Below are 19,533 nucleotides of genomic sequence, written 5' to 3'. Positions count from 1 at the left end.
ACTGAACCTTGTGATTCTTCATGGTGAATGCTCTCACAGCATAAGAAATCTGACCTGGGTTGACTATAGATCTGTTGCTGTTGGTCTACACCTGCTGTGCCTCATTACAACTCCAGAAAAGGAAGGAGTGTGAGAGTAACCCAAGAGAGAACCAGCACAATCTTCAACCCCATCTATGCTGTTAGTGGTCAGAGAGAAGATAATTCAGGGCTCATTTGGGGGTGGGGGGAGGAAGCTGGTAGATGTCCCCTTTACTTTATACACATAAGTAACATTTTTAACTATTGTTAAAATATCTGAAAGATTTTAGAAGAAAAAAAAACTTTCTTCTAATGTGAAAAGAAAAAAAAAATGAGGATGGGGGAAACCCATAACAGAGAAAGCTATAACATTATGTATTTTATATGTATGTTATAGATAATACATATAACATTCTCATAGCTATCGTGTAGATATTTTTGAATGTTAAAAAAATTTAGTGATGTGATCACGTCGTGCACCACAATCCCTTGAAATGAGAAGAGCACAATTGGAAACATTGCTTTTGAAGACCTCCTGGAAGATTACAAGCAGACTTGATTGGCTCGGATTCTAAGAGCAGAAAACACACGACCCGCGAGGTGAGTATGACGAAATCGCTACAGAGCAAGAGAAATCACGGGGAGACTGAGACAGACTGTGTGTTTTCCAGAGATGACCCACCACAGCATCTCCCAGCCCACACGTGTCTTGAGAACGTTGCCATTTCTTGCAAAGTTGAATCCAATTCACCTCCCCTTAAATACGGGAAGGTTTGGAAATTGTTTACAAAAAGATTCATTAGAAATAGTGTTGTGTGACTTCAAGATTGGAATTAAATCAGAGTTTGTCAATCCTGACACTCCTAATGCTGGTGGCCAGATACGTCTTTGTTGTGGGGACGGTCCTGTACCCTGTGGGGATATTTGCCACCATTCCTGGCCTATACCCACTAGCTGCCAGCAGCAGTCCTCATCAGTTGTGACAACCAAAAATGTCTCCAGACATTGCCAAAAGTCCCTGGGGGACAGAATCATTCCCACTGAGAATCACTGGGCTAGGCCATAAAAGGTGATACAGCTTTGTCACTGGGTCACTCACTTTTGAGCCCTTGGTCCCCATGTAAACGGTGCAACTGTAGTGAGTCCACCGATCTGTCAGAACAAAACAGGCCTCCAGGAGATGTTCTGGCGAGGTGGCAAGCCATCCAGTGGGGTGTGTTCCAAGCTGAGGCCCCAGACATTGTGAGGGACATTCCTTCTGTACCCTATACAAATCCCTGACTCACAGAACATGTGAGAGTAAGACAACTGTTATTTAGGATAATACTTTCTTTTAATAAGAGAGATCATTCTTCCTTTTCTTTTTCTTTTTCTTTCTTTTTTTTTTTAATGTTTATTTTTGAGACAGACACAGCACGAGTGGGAGAGGGGCAGAGAGAGAGGGAGACACAGAACCTGAAGCAGACTCTGGGCTCCAAGTTGTCAGCACAGAGCCCAACGCAGGGCTGAACTCATGAACTGTGAGGTCATGACCTGAGCTGAAGTCAGATGCTTAACTGACTGAGCCACCCAGGCGCCCCTTGGATAATACATTTTAAGGTAATGTGTTTCAAAGCTATAGTAATGGGGATATTTTGTATCGGGCATGGAGTGATACAAATTATAAATAAATAACAAACCCTGTTTATCAGATCAGACTAAGAGATTGTAAAATCTTTTTTTTTTTTCAATGTTTATTTATTTTTCAACAGAGAGAGACAGAGCATGAGCAGGGGAGGGGCAGAGAGAGAGGGAGACACAGAATCCAAAGCAGGCTCCAGGCTCCGAGCTGTCAGCACAGAGCCCAAAGCGGGGCTCAAACTCACAGACCGTGAGATCATGACCTGAACTGAAGTCGGACACTTAACCAACGGAGCCACCCAGGCGCCCCGAGACTGTAAGATCTTTTAACACTTAAGGAAGATCTAAGGCACCTTATAGATTTTCAAACAGACATAAGGCCCCTAAGGATCACAAGGGAGTGCCTCACAGATTCTTGCCATTCAGCAAGAGGATTCCAAGAGACCAAATTATTGTGTCACAGAAGCCCTGTGGGAAGCCCAAAGTGGAAAAGCGTGGATTTGGAGAGATTTGTGGGTGTACCTATCGTCCAATGACACTCTTTATCAATTGAAACACAGCCAGCCCACTAAATGTTCAAAGTCATAGATCAGTTTAGACTGAAAGTAAGAGATAACCTGAAATAAAGAGGCCATTGGAGCCCCCAACTTTTCCAGAAAGCAAGAAGGTTGGGAAGACTATGCGGCAGCTACACAAACCGCTTCTTGTGGGAAAGGAAGGATAATTTAAAAGGCAGAACTAAGAAGCACAGAGGAGAAAGGTGAGCCACGGAGAGCAATGCCCAGAGAGCTGGCCTGCCCTAACGGATATCAGATTTACAACAGACCAGGGACTGCTGTGTGCTTTCTGCGCTCCCTCATTTTGAAGGGGAGTGTTGGTGATGCACATAACCTCTCTGTTTGGATTGTAGGTCTTCACATTGAGAAGGACACTCGCTGAGCAGGGCTGTGGAAACGGTCTTGCTCACGATTATGTCAGTTGCACATGATGGAGGCACAGTAAAAGAGAATGGATAGAGAATAAATATTACAGGGGTGCTTGGGTGGCTCCGTCGGTTGAGCGTCCGACTTCAGCTCGGGTCATGATCTCACAGCTTGCGAGTTCGAGCCCCGTGTCAGACTCTGTGCTGACAGTTCAGAGCCTGGTTCCTGCTTTGGATTCTGTGCCTCTCTCTGCCCCTCCCCTGCTCACACTGTCTCTCTCTCTCTGTCCATCTCAAAAATAAATAAACATTTTAAAAATGTAAAGAAATAAAATAATATTGACGTAAGTAGTTAGGGGCAGGGAATCTGCCTTGGAACTCACGTAACCCCACTAGCTCAGTGTCTCATCCCTTTCTTTCCCTAGGTGATCTATTGGCCAACCTTTTGGCCGGGTGCCTCCCAAGGTTAGGGGAGGGTAGGGAGCCTTGCAGGCCTAGGCTAGAAGAGGTTTTAGCACACTAGGGAACTGCAGGAGCACTGGCTGCAGGCTCAGTCTTTGCCCAGAGAAACGTGACCCGGTGGGGAGAAAATTACTCTGGAGATCCGAAAACTCCCAGCCCATGACCTATCAGAGCACAGTCCTGAAATGACCCCAGGTCCGCTGGTTGCCAGGGGAGGGTGCCGGGTCCTTGGGAGTCCTCAAAATTCTATGCTCAACGCCTTGCTCCATCCTCTCTGCACGTGCAGTCTCAACCTCCCAAATAGCCCCGAGTGTCACCTCTAGGATTATGACTTCTGCACGTAGGTCTTTTTTTTTTTTTTTTTAAGTTTACTTAGTTATTTTGATAGAGATAGAGTGAGCAGGGGTGGGGGGCAGAGAGAGAGAGGGAGAGAGAGAATCCCAAGCAGGCGCCACACTGTCAGCGCGAAGCCTGTTGCAGGCCTTGAACTCATGAACCATGAGGTCACGACCTGAGCTGAAACCAAGAGTCAGGCGCTTAATGGACTGAGCCACCCAGCTGCCCCGTCCATGTGTATGCCTTTACCCAGAGTCCTATCACCAAACGTTAGACCCATATTTCTACCTGCTGCCCTAGAACGTCTCCACTCAACAGGTCCAACATGGAACATCTGTTTTCAAACTTTCTTGCCCTTAAGATCTGGTCTTCCTGTGTTCCCCTTCTATGTGAGTGGATTCATCCTTCTGCTACCAGAGATAGGGACACAGACGTCATCCTTGATTCCTCGACTTCCTCAAAGCCCATACCCAAGAAACCTCACACTATCATTTGAGCACTTATATCACCTATCATATTGACGGCTACCCATCTTCTATATAACAACCTTCCACATTAGGGGATAGTCTACCTTACGAATCCTTTGTCTTCAGGTTGTGGTGTTTTGTTTTTTATTTTTTTTAAGCAATCTCTATGCCCAGTGTGGGGCTTGAACTCAGGACCCTGAGACCAAGAGTCGCATGCTCCACCAACTGAACCAGACAGGTGCCCCTCAGTTGTGGTTGTTTTAAAATACATCCACAAACTGCCTCATATTCTTCCTTGTCCCTTCCCTTGACTATATACTGGATGTTGTGACTCCCCTGTAATGCATACACAACATATGGCTGAAATGATTCTGGAAACTTCTAAGGCTATGCCTCAAAACAATTTACTGCCTCCTCCACTCCTCTCTTCTTTTATCACTCGCTCTAGTTGAAGCCAGCTGCCATGTTGAGCAGACAGCCTAGACCACCATGGGGAGGCCCATGTGGCTGTGATGAGGAACTTCCACGTCCTTCCTGCCAATGTCCATACAAGTGACCCACGGTAGAAACAGATTCTCCGTCTCAATGAAGCCGTCAGGTGACTTCAGGCCAGTTGATATCTCGACCACACAGGAGACCCTGAGACCACTGAATCTGCTTTCCAATTCCTGATTCACAAAAACTGGTAAAAAACTATTGTTGTTTAATAACTAATTATGCATCAATGGAAAACTAAATTAACAATATAGAAGACGCAATTGACATCTCCAGTCTCCTTTGCAGATAGAACATGGGCACTTGAATACAGCTGCCAATCAGAAGCAATGTGTGACATGTTAATCCTAAAGTGAAAAGCGAAAAGATTCAGGCTCTGTGTGGAAACTCCACGTTTTCTAGCTGAGGTGACGGTTTCCCATGGCGGCAAGTTCAAGTTTCTGGCAAGGGAATGGCATGATCAAATGGCCATTCCTTCCAGTTCTTACCAAAGTCGGCAAAGGTGTGAATGGAATTAATAAAACTACTTATGCTCCTTTTGCATTTCAAGGCAGATTAAAGGTGTATAGATATTTTGTATCTCTTTACAGGTATGGGTAAGACCCAAACATTAAAATACAGATTTAACTATCTCCACAAAGCAATATAAACAGAAAGCAAAGCTTACCATATTATAATATAAATGATGACATGTGCAAAAATAGAAAATATTATAGGATATTAAATTCTCATTACTCAGGTTAAAATGAAATTCCTTTTCCCAAAAGTATAGTTCATTATTATTAATACATCATGTGCTGCAAACGACTCTCCACATTTTAAAACTGACCCAGACAAAAAATATTTCAGTGAATATTTATAAAATTGAAGCCACACAGAAATAGATGAGACCCAATTGCAGAAGGTTGAACTGAGTCTCCTCTCCAACTTGCCGGGTTTTCTGATGAGCTTATTAATACAGAGAAAGCACTTCTTGATTTCCGCTTCTGAATTTCCAGTCTGACAACGTCCTGGGCAGGGCAGCTATGTACTGTCTTGCCAGAGAAGACTGATTCTTTGCAACTAGCTCCCCACAGGCAGGCTGGCATCCTCGTTGCTCGGGAGGGTCTTTTCCTTCCCCATCTCCTGCACCGAACTGGTCACCGGGTCGTCCACCTTCTCATCGAGTCCAGTGAGCACTTTCAGCGGTTCGTGCTGGATCGTCGTGAAGTTGGATCATCATCTCCTGAAGACAAGGGTGGCCTGCGCTCTTTGGAACTGGCTGCCATGCACCTGCTTCTGGGGAAACCTGAAAATGTTCTCGGTCCTTCAGGCACGACAGCAAGGACGATCCTCCCCGCATACTGCAGAACTGTGACGGTCTCCAGCGTGGGCAGGCCACAGTTCTGGGCCAGGTCGCCGCAGGGGGTGCTGACAGAGCTGGAGAGCATCGTCTCCAGTGTCATCATGAAGAGGCTGGCAGGCCCCAGGCGGGCGTGATGACGCACAAGTCCACCCCGGGGAGACTTTACCCAGCTGCTCTGAACACCTTCTTGCACATGAGGTTCTTCATTAGGCCGGGACTGCCGCCTCGGTTCTTCTCCCGATCTTCTTTCCACTTTTTGTCAGGGCTTCAGACAACGTCATGACCTCAACACTTCCTTTGTATTGTGACGCTGCAGATCAAACACACTCATGGAAATAATAGAAGTCTCAGTCCAATAAGATACGTTCACCTAAATGAGACCCCAGGTTGAAGTAAAAACCCGACTCTCCGTCCATGTCTCTTTTTCAATTCTAAAAAGAACGCTCAGTGGTTTGATCCAGGTACCATTCTTCCACTTCTTCCAATGCACTCGAAGACAACATGCCCCAACCCTCTGCATTTCCCTCGTAAGGGGCTCTCCATTAACTTTGAATTCTCCCCTATTTCTTTACAGGAGACATGGCTCATATATTCTGACAGTCTGAAGATAATAGAGGCATAAAGGTGAACTTCAAAGGTTAACTTACAGAGTTCTCTGCATCCTGTCCCCCAGAAGGTGCTGCCTGCACAACACGCGGAAGGCAGTGTGTGGCCATGTGGACTCACAGAAGGCAAGACAGGGATGGTGACTGCCCTCCAGGGAACAAGGAAGGCAGACATTAAAGACATGGTTCAGATTAATGAGGCAGCAGTACAGTCAGTGCAGCTAAGGGCACGTACTAAGAGCTGAGGAAGAGGAGGGACTGGAGAGCGGCAGAAAACCCCACTTTTGAAGACACCTGTGGCTGCGGAGGATAAATGACACCGGATTTTCATCTCCTCCTCCAAAAGAAGTGGAGACAACATTAGTAGTGGTCACACAGGAAAGTGTAAAGATTAAATGAGATAAAGTTTGCAAATTTTAGGCTGATCATAGATGAGAATCCACCTGACCGCAGTAAATGGTAGCTGCCTGCAGGGCTAGTAGGACGTCCAATGCTGGGTAGAGTCCACACTCAGCCAAACCAGCTCAAGCTTTCAGTGAAGCTCCCCTAACACCCTCAGGGGTGTGCATGGGGAGCCCCTCCCCCCACCCAGGACCCTCCTGGAGAGGACAGTGTCTGCAGGACTGTGAAGGACCAGAGCCCAAGTTTCCCCTCTGGGGTCAGTACCTGGAGCATAAAGGAGAGAGATCTCACAGCGCAAAGAAGGTCTTTGCGGGGAACCAGCCTCTTGAAAGTTGTCTGACAGAAATGGCTGCTCTGTGAATCATATAAAGCGGTCAGAGCTCCTTCCCTCAGGCTCACTCACCTTCAGACCACTTCCGGTGATAGTTTTGAAGGCACAGTGGAGAAGACACAATTTGTAGAAACGAGGAAACCAGTTTTAAAAATTATGAAGGAGAGGGTGATGAGAAATGGGACATTCCTAGAGGTTCAGCCACTGACTTTCACAGCCCTAATTCAAAAGCTATTTCCTGGGTTAGTATTTGGGTAAAGCAAGTGAGTGCTTCCTTCAAGTACTAAATTTAAAGAGGCACCAAATCTAAGTAATCAAGATAAATACCTTAATGCAATACTTTAAAATGTAAGCTAACGCAAAACATCCATGAGGTACAAAATATCAACATGTTAAATACAGAGGAGAACTGACCTTGCATGTGCAACTTCCTGAGTCTTCAAAGGAGCCACGGTGCATATGAAATTTTGGCAAATTCCATTCAGTCTATGAATTTCTTGCCAAAGAAAATAAAAAGATCTCACCTGCCAAATGTGCTGACTGCTTGTGCACAACACCACCCTTCCTCTTTAACCATAGAGTCAGGTTGGAATACTGGGAGAGAAGTTTCATTAACCAGGAGTTAAATAAAAATGACATGAAGTTTGTCAGGGAGACACAAGAAATGGTCAAACGTACAGTTCTACCAACTGTAAGAAGAAGTAATCTCCACTATATTATTGAGCTTGTTTCCATCAATGGTGGAGGAGTAAAGTTGTATTCAATTGTGGTTTTGCAGTAAATATGCATTCAATCCCACTGCCAAAAGTTCACGAAAATAGCGGTTGAATATCTTAATATGAGAATGTTTAATATCTTATGTCTGATATTTTAATGTAATATTCACTATCAAATACGTCATGGTGACCCAGTTGACGACAGTGCTGTGCGAGATTCTCAATTCCTCCTTTGCAAACTGCCATCTGTTGACACCTGCGCACCAGCTTCCCGCTGGCTAATGTGGCTAGAAGTCAGCAGAACGCTAGTGGGCGCCACACTTCCTCACAAAGAGCATCCAGATGCTGGGGGCGCGCGGCTGGCTCCCACGACTGTATCAGGCTTTGGTCCAGGAGCGTCCTATCGCCCCATCGCCCCGTCGCCCCGTCGCCCCATCGCCCCATCGCCCCATCGCCCCATCGCCCCACCGTCCCACCGTCCCACCGCCCCATCGCCTATCGTCCCATCGTCCCATCGCCCCATCGCCGCATCGCCCCATCGCCCCATCGCCCCATCGTCCCATCTTCCCATCGTCCCAATGCCCCATCGCCCCATCGTCCCAATGCCCCATCGCCCCATCGTCCCATCGCCCCATCGCCCCATCGTCCCTTCGACCCATCATCCCATAGCCCCATCGCCCATCATCCCATCGTCCCATCGCCCCATCGCTCCATAGCCCCATCGTCCCATCGCCCCACCGCCCCATCGCCTATTTTCCCATCGTCCCATCGTCCCATCGCCCCATCACACCATCGCCCCATCGCCCCATCGCCCCATCGTTCCATCGTCCCATCTTCCCATCGCCCATCGTCCTATCGTCCCAATGCCCCATCGCCCCATCGTCCCATCGCCCCATCGCCCATCGTCCCATAAACCCATCTTCCCATCGCCCCACCGTCCCATCGCCCCATCGCCCATTGTCCCATCCTCGCATCGCCCCATCGTCCCATCGCCCCATCATCCCATCGTCGCATCGCCCCATCGTCCCATCGTCCCACCGCCCCATCGCCCATTGTCCCTTCATCGCATTGCACCATCGTCCCATCTTCCCATCGCCCATCGTCCCAACGTCCCAATGCCCCATGGCCCCATCGTCCCATCGCCCCATCGCACCATTGTCCCATCGACCCATCTTCCCATCGTCCCATTGTCCCACCGTCCCATCGCCCCATCGCGCATTGCCCCATCATTGCATCGCCACATCGTCCCATCGTCCCATCGCCCCATCGTCCCATCGTCCCACCGCCCCATCGCCCATTGTCCCATCGTCGCATTGCCCCATCGTCGAATAGCCCCATCGTCCCATCGCCCCATCGTCCCATCGTCCCATCGCCCCATCGTCCCATCGTCCCATCGTCCCACCGCCCCATCGCCCATTGTCCCATCGTCGCATCGCCCCATCGTCGCATCGCCCCATCGTCCCATCGCCCCATCATCCCATCGCCTCACCGTCCCATCACCCCATCGCGCATTGCCCCATCGTTGCATCGCCACATCGTCCCATCGCCCCATCGTCCCATCGTCCCAATGCCCCATCGCCCCATCGTCCCATCGCCCCATCGTCCCATCGCCCATTGTCCCATCGTCGCATTGCCCCATCGTCGAATAGCCCCATCGTCCCATCGCCCCACCGTCCCATCGCCCCACCGTCCCATCGCCCCATCGCCCATTGCCCCATCGTTGCATCGCCCCATCGTCCCATCGTCCCATCGCCCCATCGTCCCATCGTCCCACCGCCCCATCGCCCATTGTCCCATCGTCGCATCGCCCCATCGTCGCATAGCCCCATCGTCCCATCGCCACATCGTCCCATCGCCTCCCCGTCCAATCGCCCCATCGCCCATTGCCCCATCGTCGCATCGCCCCATCGTCCCATCGCCCCATCGCCCATTGTCCCATCGTCGCATTGCCCCATCGTCGAATAGCCCCATCGTCCCATCGCCCCATCGCCCAATGCCCCATCCTTACATCGCCCCATTGTCCCATCGTCCCATCGCCCCATCGTCCCATCGTCCCACCGCCCCATCGCCCATTGTCCCATCGTCGCATCGCCCCATCTTCGCATAGCCCCATCGTCCCATCGTCCCATCGCCTCACCGAACCATCGCCCCATCGCGCATTGCCCCATCGTTGCATCGCCACATCGTCCCATCGCGCCATCGCCCCATCGTCCCATGGTCCCAATGCCCCATCGCCCCATCGTCCCATCGCCCCATCGCCCCATCATCGCATCGCCCCATCGTCCCAGCGTCCCATCGTCCCATCGCCCCATCGCCCCATCGTCCCATCGCTTCACCTTCCAATCGCCCCATCGCCCATTGCCTCAACGTTGCATCGCCCCATCGTCCCATCGTCCCATCGACCCATCGTCCCATCGCCTCACCGTCCCATCGCCCCATCGCGCATTGCCCCATCGTTGCATCGCCACATCGTCCCATCGTCCCATCGCCCCATCGCCACATCGCCCCATCGTCCCATCGCCCCATCGCCCCATCGTCGCATCGCCTCACCGTCCCATCGCCCCATCGCGCATTGCCCCATCGTTGCATCGCCACATCGTCCCATCGTCCCATCGCGCCATCGCCCCATCGTCCCATGGTCCCAATGCCCCATCGCCCCATCGTCCCATCGCCCCATCGCCCCATCATCGCATCGCCCCATCGTCCCAGCGTCCCATCGTCCCATCGCCCCATCGCCCCATCATCGAATCGCCCCATCGTCCCAGCGTCCCATCGTCCCATCGCCCCATCGCCCCATCGTCCCATCGCTTCACCTTCCCATCGCCCCATCGCCCATTGCCTCATCGTTGCATCGCCCCATCGTCCCATCGTCCCATCGCCCCATCGTCCCATCGCCTCACCGTCCCATCGCCCCATCGCGCATTGCCCCATCGTTGCATCGCCACATCGTCCCATCGTCCCATCGCCCCATCGCCCCATCGTCCCATCGTCCCATCGCCCCATCGTCCCATCGCCCCATCGCCCATTGTCCCATCGTCGCATTGCCCCATCGTCGAATAGCCCCATCGTCCCATCGTCCCACCGCCCCATCGCCCATTGTCCCATCCTCGCATTGCCCCATCGTGGAATAGCCCCATCGTCCCATCGTCCCATCGCCCCATCGTCCCATCGTCCCACTGCCCCATCGCCCATTGTCCCATCGTTGCATCGCCCCATCGTCGCATAGCCCCATCGTCCCATCGCCCCATCGTCCCATCGCCTCACCGTCCCATCGCGCATTGCCCCATCGTTGCATCGCCACATCGTCCCATCGTCCCATCGCCCCATCGCCCCATCGTCCCAATGCCCCATTGCCCCATCGTCCCATCGCCCCATCGCCCCATCGTCGCATCGCCCCATCGTCCCATCGTCCCATCGCCCCATCGTCCCATCGCCCCATCGCCCATTGTCCCATCGTCGCATTGCCCCATCGTCGAATAGCCCCATCGTCCCATCGCCCCACCGTCCCATCGCCCATAGCCCCATCGTTGCATCGCCCCATCGTCCCATCGTCCCATCGCCCCATCGTCCCATCGTCCCACCGCCCCATCGCCCATTGTCCCATCGTCGCATCGCCCCATCGTCGCATCGCCCCATCGTCCCATCGCCCCATCGTCCCATCGCCTCACCGTCCCATCGCCCCATCGCGCATTGCCCCATCGTTGCATCGCCACATCGTCCCATCGCCCCATCGCCCCATCGTCCCAATGCCCCATTGCCCCATCGTCCCATCGCCCCATCGCCCCATCGTCGCATCGCCCCATCGTCCCATCGTCCCATCGCCCCATCGTCCCATCGCCCCATCGCCCATTTTCCCATCGTCGCATTGCCCCATCGTCGAATAGCCCCATCGTCCCATTGCCCCACCGTCCCATCGCCCCACCGTCCCATCGCCCCATCGCCCATTGTCCCATCGTCGCATTGCCCCATCGTCGAATAGCCCCATCGTCCCATCGTCTCATCGTCCCACAGTCCCGTCGTCCCTTGATTCCGACGCCTGATCACCCCGTCGTCCCATCGTGCTAATGTCCCACTGTCCGCTCACCCTGTCGCTCCATTGCCCCCTCCTACCACCCTCCCATCATCCTGCCTTCGGGCCCTGTCCTCCGTACCCTCTTACCCCCCAATCCTGTCCGAGCCGGTCTCGGCCGCGGCCTCGGGCGCACACGCTACCCTAGGCTGACAGCGCGATTCAACGCGCTCACGTGGGTTCGGGGCGTCCAGTTCGTTTAGGAAACGATTGTTGGAAAAAATGGCCCGGCTGCACTTTCGGCGCAAAAGGAGCGTCCTGGACACAGGGAGCCCAGAAAACTCAAGGTCCACGCCTCCCTCCCCGTGGAGGATGTTCCTGGAGGAGGAAGCACAGAGGAGGTGCCCGCCAGGCGTGAAGGGCGGGGAGAAGCAGGGCTTTGCGGGGATATAAAAGCAGCACACAGTTGGTGCCGAGAGCGCCTCAGCCCTCGCTTTGCCCTGGCGCTCTTGGAACGGCTCAGCCTGGAGTCCCCCGAAGCTGCCCAGAAGCTGCCCCGACGCTCCGCTTTCGGGTTCAAAGTCACAGCTTCTTTGCCCCAAAGCCACTTCCGAAAAGGACGGCCGCGGGCCACCTGCCGGCCGCCTGGAAAACCACCGAAATCGTCAATGGCCCAGTAGCTGGATCGCCAGAGGACTCTCCCTCCATCATTTGCTAGATTTCAAAGCTGTGTTGTGAGAGGTGGCCTTCCCTTACCTAGAAGAGGCCACGGTGCTTACGTTGGAGCCTTAGCGTGAACTGGGCTATAAAACTACATGCGAGTAGTTTCTATTTGATCATTTAATTCTACTAAAGTTATTCAACTCATTTATAATTATGTCAATTGCTGAAAAGAAACCGATGTTGAGAATATCTTGATGAATATCTAGCTGCTAGTGAAATGAAAAATTGTTTTTTGATACGAAGCAAACTTAAAAGTTAAGACCTAAAAATACATGTTAGGACAATACTGTAATTTTTCATTTGTTTTTAGAAGTTCTTGAAAACGTTTTAAGTATATCATTACATGTATATTATTATTGCCTTTGTATAATTTTCAATTTGAATATGTAACTTAATACATTACTATTTATATACGTAAATATGTTAAAATTTGCTCTGCAAACTTAGCTATAGAGATAAATAAAATGTTAATAACTTTAAATTTACTTTTAGCTTAAAATTTTTATCAATTTTAACCCTGCCTTGGATAAAAAAGGAAGTTTGGCACTCTCTTTTTCTATGTATAAAGGATAGATATAGAGAGAGTACATAAATAGATATAGAGTATAACTGTGTCATTAAAATTTCATTAGGGGTTCAATTAGCAAAAAAAATCTAAAAGGGCTCAGGGGTCAGGGGAAGGGGGCAATAATTAAATAAAATGGTTGAGAAGCACTGCTCTAAACCCATCTGGAGAATGCAAAATGAAAAACAGAAAACAAAAATAGGAAGTAAGAGGAGATTCAGAAAATGGAAACTCACGTGTTCCCATTTAGGAGGTGCGCACAAGGGAAGATGTTCAGAGAACCTAGAGCCACGGGTCACAGAGTCGCCCACCCCAGCCAGGCCGACAGCATCTGCAAGATCCCCGATGGCGCTGCCCTCTTCCTTCTTGGTGGCCCTGGTGGCGCTGGGCTGCAACTCCGTCTGCTCTCTGGGCTGTGACCTGCCTCAGACCCACGGCCTGCTGAACAGGAGGGCCTTGACGCTCCTGGGACAAATGAGGAGACTCCCTGCCAGCTCCTGCCAGAAGGACAGAAATGACTTCGCCTTCCCCCAGGACGTGTTTGGTGGAGACCAGTCCCACAAGGCCCAAGCCCTCTCTGTGGTGCACGTGACGAACCAGAAGATCTTCCACTTCTTCTGCACAGAGGCGTCCTCGTCTGCTGCTTGGAACACCACCCTCCTGGAGGAATTCTGCACGGGACTTGATCGGCAGCTGACCCGCCTGGAAGCCTGTGTCATGCAGGAGGTGGGGGAGGGAGAGGCTCCCCTCACGAACGAGGACTCCATCCTGAGGAACTACTTCCAAAGACTCTCCCTCTACCTGCAAGAGAAGAAATACAGCCCTTGTGCCTGGGAGATCGTCAGAGCAGAAATCATGAGGTCCTTGTATTATTCATCAATAGTCTTGCAGAAAAGATTAAGGAGCGAGAAATGAGACCTGTTCAACATGGAAATGACTAAAGTGTGACGAATCATATCACACTTTCCACGTGTTCTGCCATGTCAAAGAGTCATTTCTGCTGTGATTGTGACATGAATGGCATCAATCTGTCAATATTTTCAGGAGTATTAAGTACATCATGTCAACTCTACAAGCACTAGTCACTTTCCGATGACCTTGCTGATCTATTTAACAATTTATTTATTTACTTAACTATTTATAAGATTTAAATTATATTTGAATAATAATGATGTACTTTCACTTTGTGCTTAAGAGAAAAATATATTCTTTATATTTATTCAACTTATTATTTTCTTTATTAAATATTTTCTATAGAAAAATTCTTGTCTTTGTTTATCATTTAAAAAAGAAACAACTCTGATGAAAGAATGGATTGTGCAATTCGCTTATTCATTACATTATTCACGTTACACATTAAAAATAGACTTTCTCTAAGCCAGTCTGTATGCGGCTGTCAGGATAGGGGTGGACATAACAAATCCAGTTCTGCTTTTGCACCAGTGAGTTTTGTGGAGAAAGCAACCTAAAGACAATAACCACACTGAATTTATATCGGTTATATTAAACGGTAGAATGAGGAGAAGGGGAAAAATGGAGTTCTCTCAGCAGAATCTGCAGGAAAGCATGCCAGGAAACAGAAACAAAAGCCGTAGATATCTCCTATAATTGACTGGTAGACTTCCAAGTGCGAATATTCTTTGGAAAATGGATATTTGAGTCTGCAATTTACAAGCAACTCCATTAACTGAAAGCCTTAAAACAGAAGCGGTCACAGGGAAGAGGAGAGCATGAGCAAAGAACTTCAGACTGATTCCTCGAAACTTCAGATGGTAAAGGGAGAAAAGAGCCACAACAGAAACAGAGACGGAATGGCCATGAGGTAGTAGGGTAAGAGAGAATATCGGTAAAAGTCTATTTCAAGGACTGAAATGGCTTCAAAGAATTGCATCATTGTAAAATGTGGATGTAAAGTGCCCACCGCACTGGGATGAAGGGGGCATTGAAGCTTTGGTGAGAGCTGGTTTGGAAGAACTCACAGAAACCATATTGGAGGGTGGGAGGGAATGAGTGAATAAGAGAAGAGAAGTTCAGCTATAAGGAGCAAATAGTTGTGAGAGATGTGCCTGCTGCAATGCAACAGGAGAATAGAATGGGAATTGGGAATTACGTGAATTTTTTTTTTCCTGCAGAGTTCTCCGTTTTGCGCTATGTGTGTCTCTGGATAGATACATGGATTGGATGTATTGGCAAATCATGTTCATATGCTTAATGTTGTGTTTATTTTAAAGCATGGCACCTTTCATTCCTTACCATGATAATCTATTATCATTTTGATGCGTACTATGCGGAAGGTCAGGAAGCTGTTCTGTGGACGGAAACGGAAACCTTCCAGTACGTGGGGAAGCAGATGGAACTGACCTTAGCGAGGGCTGGGTGGAATTCACAAGCAGGCACCACAGTGAGCAGGTGGAAGGTGGTAGCAGAAGCCAAGGGCTCCTGCTGGCTTCCTCGCACCTGGGAGCCACCCTAGCGTTTCCACGGCCATCACCCATCACGGTCAGATTTGCCTTTGATTTCCTGGTGCCTCGGTGCATCCCAATGCCGTGACAGCTTTCCAGGAAAGCTGAGTGGAGAAAGAAAAAGATGCTGTATCAAAACTGATGGGAAATAATGGTATAGGCCCTTCCCGTTTTCATTCTTGCTTCCCTCTTTTGGTACTGACCTCAAGATGAAGGAGAAAGGAATTCAGAAGAGAAGTCCACCCGTGCCTATAAAATTACTAAATTAAAAAGAACATATACAATTTAGAAAACTCCAAGCTAGTAAAGAACGGGGTTAGTTTTCTCTAGTATGTGGCCTCCCTGCCCCACATCTTCGCTGTGAGATGGATCACGATGAACCAAATAGCTCAGGAGAAAAGAACTGACTCACTAACCCCGGAACCCTTATTAGTTACTTCAGTGCAAGCCTCCAGCAGCAGGAAAATCAACACTGAGTCCCCTGCGGCCTCAGAAACTGAGAGCATGAGAAGGACTCCACAGGTTAATAAACTGAACTCCACATAGAAATCAACATTTAGCAAAATAAAATTCCTGTTGCTATTTAAGGTTACAAAAAAAAAAAAAAAGGATAGTTTACCCACACCAGTGCCCCCTACACACATGAAGTGCATAACGTTTGTGTCCTCTAGAAGCTATGGAAAAATCTGACTCTTGAGCACCTGACAGAAAGAGAAGGAATTGGTCACAGAAACAAGCTTGGGTCGCAGACAGTTGATTATTTGGGGGACAAAAGCAGTCACCCTCCAATAAAATATTGCTCAAAGCTGGAAGTATGATGAGCTGTCCCCTGGCGGCCAGTTACAGAGAAAGAGAGAGTGAGCGAGGGGAGCCAGGTGTCACACACAGGGCTATGGGCACGCTGACCCAAAGGGACCAGGCATCTTGACTGATGCGCAAAAAATAAAAATCACAACAACAGAGCTCAGGATCGGAGGAAAAAGTATGTCCTGAGCAAGGAGAACACCACCTACCTACTTTTGATCGTAACACAAAAGATTTCTGTCATTTGAAAGCTTTGGATCCCTTTATGCTGAAACATTTGAAGTACTGGGGCAAATTAAACTTCACTGAAATAGTGAAATGAATAATTCATAGGGTTAATATTTTCTAATCTAATCTACTCTAATCTAAGGCTTACATAAAGAAAGGAAAAAAACTTGAGAAGAATAAAACGTATACAGGAACATTCAGAAAATGAAAACGGTTTCGTATTAAAAGACATGTGAAAAAGAACTTGAGATGAACTAGAGCCCAAGATGCCCCCCTCGCTCGTCACCCAGGCCACCAGACCCCTCACGTGCCCAGCACGCACCCCCTCTGCGGGTCTCCTGCTGGATCCCTGTGGCCGCATCTCCTTTCTGGGCTCTGACCTGCCTCCCGGCCACAGGCGGCTTCACAGGAAGACCTACTGCTTCTGACACAGATCAGGAGGACGTCCCAGTTCTCCTGACTGAGGGGCATCCCCCCCGGGGAGAGGGTGGGTGGCTGCCGGTTGCAGGAGGCCCAGGCCACCTCTGTCCTCAGGAGCTGCTCCGGCAGACCTTCTAAGTTCCTCACAAAGTGCCATCTGCTGCCTGGAACCCGATCCTGCTGGACAAACTGCACGGGGCTCCAGGGACAGCCAGAACCCGGGACACCTGCCTCAAATGCATACACCCGGACACTCCTGCAAGAACCTTTCACTAGAGGACAAAAGTTCCATCCGGGGGCTTCATCTCAGTCTAAAGAGAAGCAATGGAGTGATTGTGCCTCTAGAAAGATGCCTGAGTGCAAATCACGTGATCATTGTCTGCATATTCAAATTCGTAACAGTTAGTAAGGAGGAAGGAAGGAGACCCCAAAATGATTCTCTTTAATACATGAAGTCACATTCCCAGGTATTTAGTCATTTCGCTGACTTTATTTCTGCTTTTGTCTTAGAATGTATCGAGTTAAATTGTTCAAAAATGTGCTCCAATGTTCTTCTTCAGTGATTATCTCTAGGGGCCTCTTTCCTTGGGAGACACTGTACCTCTAACGATGGGACATACGTATTCATGTATTGGCGGACGTTCTGGTTCCCATCCAACATGTAATCAGCTGGGCTGGTCGTCAGCCTTGACCTTCCATCAACTACAACACAAGTGCCAAACAAGCTGAAAAGCAACAACTCTTCTTAGATCCATCAGAGAATTGGGGTTCGAGGTGCCAGCTGCCGCCCTTAGCTCTGCAGAAAGAGGGGGATGCAGACAGAGACCCTGGATGACTGGGAGCAGAAATGCAAGAGTTTAAAGCACAGCTGAAGCTCCTATTGGTAGAAACAAGCTGAAATGGAAGAATTACTGGCAGTTCCATATGGATGAGCTTGAGATCGAAAAACTGCAAGATATCCTGTCTTTGGGGGCCACACGCTTTTGTGAGTGTTACCTTCGGGAGAAACCTTCACCAGGTTCTCACTGTGAAGATGAGAAAACAAACTCCTGGTGCTTCCAGCAGAGAAAAGGAAAGAGAAATCACTGGCTGGGAATCCTCTCAGTCTTCTGTTCCCCTCAACAAAGGCCTGCTCTCCAGGGAAATGATTTTCCTAGAGCCTCCCCCCACCCCCACCGGGGGAAGGGAAGTCCAGCCCTCTCTCCTCTTCCACTCGGGGGACAGGAAAGACAAAACTGCAAGCCCCTCTAACTTTCCTGTGTCCCCTTAGCAGGGTGGTCACGTTAGAACATTTAGAAGCACTTAGCGGAGTATTTTCCACTGAATGAAGGCTTACCATCATGTTCTTATTTATTCGTAGAGGTCTATAAGAGCGTAAGTAACTTCTCCTAGCCCTCTCTCTGTAACTGACTGCAAAATGCTGATAGTCTAAAGAAACAGAATTGGGAACAAGTGGCTCATCAATGTAATTATATACCTACTAATATACTATGTGCACATAGGTACTATGTATATACACGTGCACTATGTATTCTGACACTAGCACGTTCCCCTTTCCTCCCGCTTCCCCAGATCTCATTCTTCACCTGCATCTCACAGTGTTTCCTTCTGCCCCAGTGTAGAAACCCCCAGTGAGCTCTGCTCTCCTCAGTCTCTCCTCCTGAACCTGCCCTGCCCATTCACACAGCTGCTTCCTTTTCCGCTGTGGTTTCTGGCCATGTGCAAAAGTCACTAACTGAAATCAAGAGTTGTGTGAAAGTTCTAGGTTTTTGGAAACTCTCATAGGAGAGTTCTTGTTCTCTTCTTTTTCTTCTCGTGACTATTTTTGGCCATGAGGGAATGTTCCTCCTGCAATGATGTAACTAGCTGTAGGGAAAAAGGAAAGAGAAAGCAGAATCATTTTAGCCAGGGGTCTGTTAAAATATTTACAAAGGAAGAGTGCCACCTACTGGCCAAGATGGACAAAGACAATGACCGGCTCTGGAGACGTGGCTTGTGGTCTACAGAAGTCTGTTCCCAGGCAGGAGTCTTTTCTACAGAGAAAAATGGTTCTTTCCTGGAAAGAATTGACTCCAATAACATAATAAGCCAATTTCCTTACCTTGGATACAGTTTTGAAAAAGCACAAGTGTTCTCTTTTTTTTTTTTTTTGAGAGAGAGAGTGAGCACATAAGGGAGGGGCAGAGAGAGACTGGGGACAGAGGATCTGAAGCAGGCTCTGTGCTGACAGCAGAGAGTCTGATGTGGGGCTTGAACTCATGAATCGTGAGATCATGACCTGAGCTGAAGTCAGATGATCAACCAACTGAGCCCCCAAGAGCCGTTAGCTTCACAGCAAAATTGAGTGCAAGATATCGAGACTTCACATACTCCCCGGTTCTGTATATGAATAGTCTCCCCCATTATCAGCATTGCCACACCAGGTGGAATAGTTGTTACAATTACTTCCTAGGGTATAACAGTAAGTTCCTAGGGTGTGAACCAGCCTGAAATATTGCAGTGGTCTGTGGCACTCCAAAGCTCAACATTGGACCAGTCTAACAAAACATTATTCCTTAATATTTATTTTCTCTCATTGGATTTTCTTGGGTATCATACGAG

The 19,533-nt window shown here is 49.2% G+C and overlaps 1 protein-coding gene across 1 annotated transcript; it reads left to right on the top strand.

Annotated features, from left to right (window-relative positions):
• The first annotated feature begins 13,143 nt into the window (after positions 1-13,143).
• LOC131490863 (interferon alpha-like) lies at positions 13,144-13,933 on the top strand. Its single transcript, XM_058693303.1, has one exon. It carries the CDS (start codon positions 13,154-13,156, stop codon positions 13,931-13,933), a length of 780 nt encoding a protein of 259 aa, XP_058549286.1. The 5' UTR covers positions 13,144-13,153.
• Positions 13,934-19,533: the final 5,600 nt, after the last annotated feature.

Source organism: Neofelis nebulosa, chromosome 12 (assembly GCF_028018385.1).
Source record: "Neofelis nebulosa isolate mNeoNeb1 chromosome 12, mNeoNeb1.pri, whole genome shotgun sequence".
Classification (NCBI taxonomy): Eukaryota; Metazoa; Chordata; class Mammalia; order Carnivora; family Felidae; genus Neofelis; species Neofelis nebulosa.
The sequence above is the reverse complement of the archived record's forward strand: the minus strand, read 5'-3'. Positions and strand labels throughout refer to the sequence as shown.

Excerpts from the sequence above, each read along its gene's own strand:
- LOC131490863 (XM_058693303.1), top strand. The coding sequence starts at position 13,154 with ATGGTTGAGAAGCACTGCTCTAAACCCATCTGGAGAATGCAAAATGAA.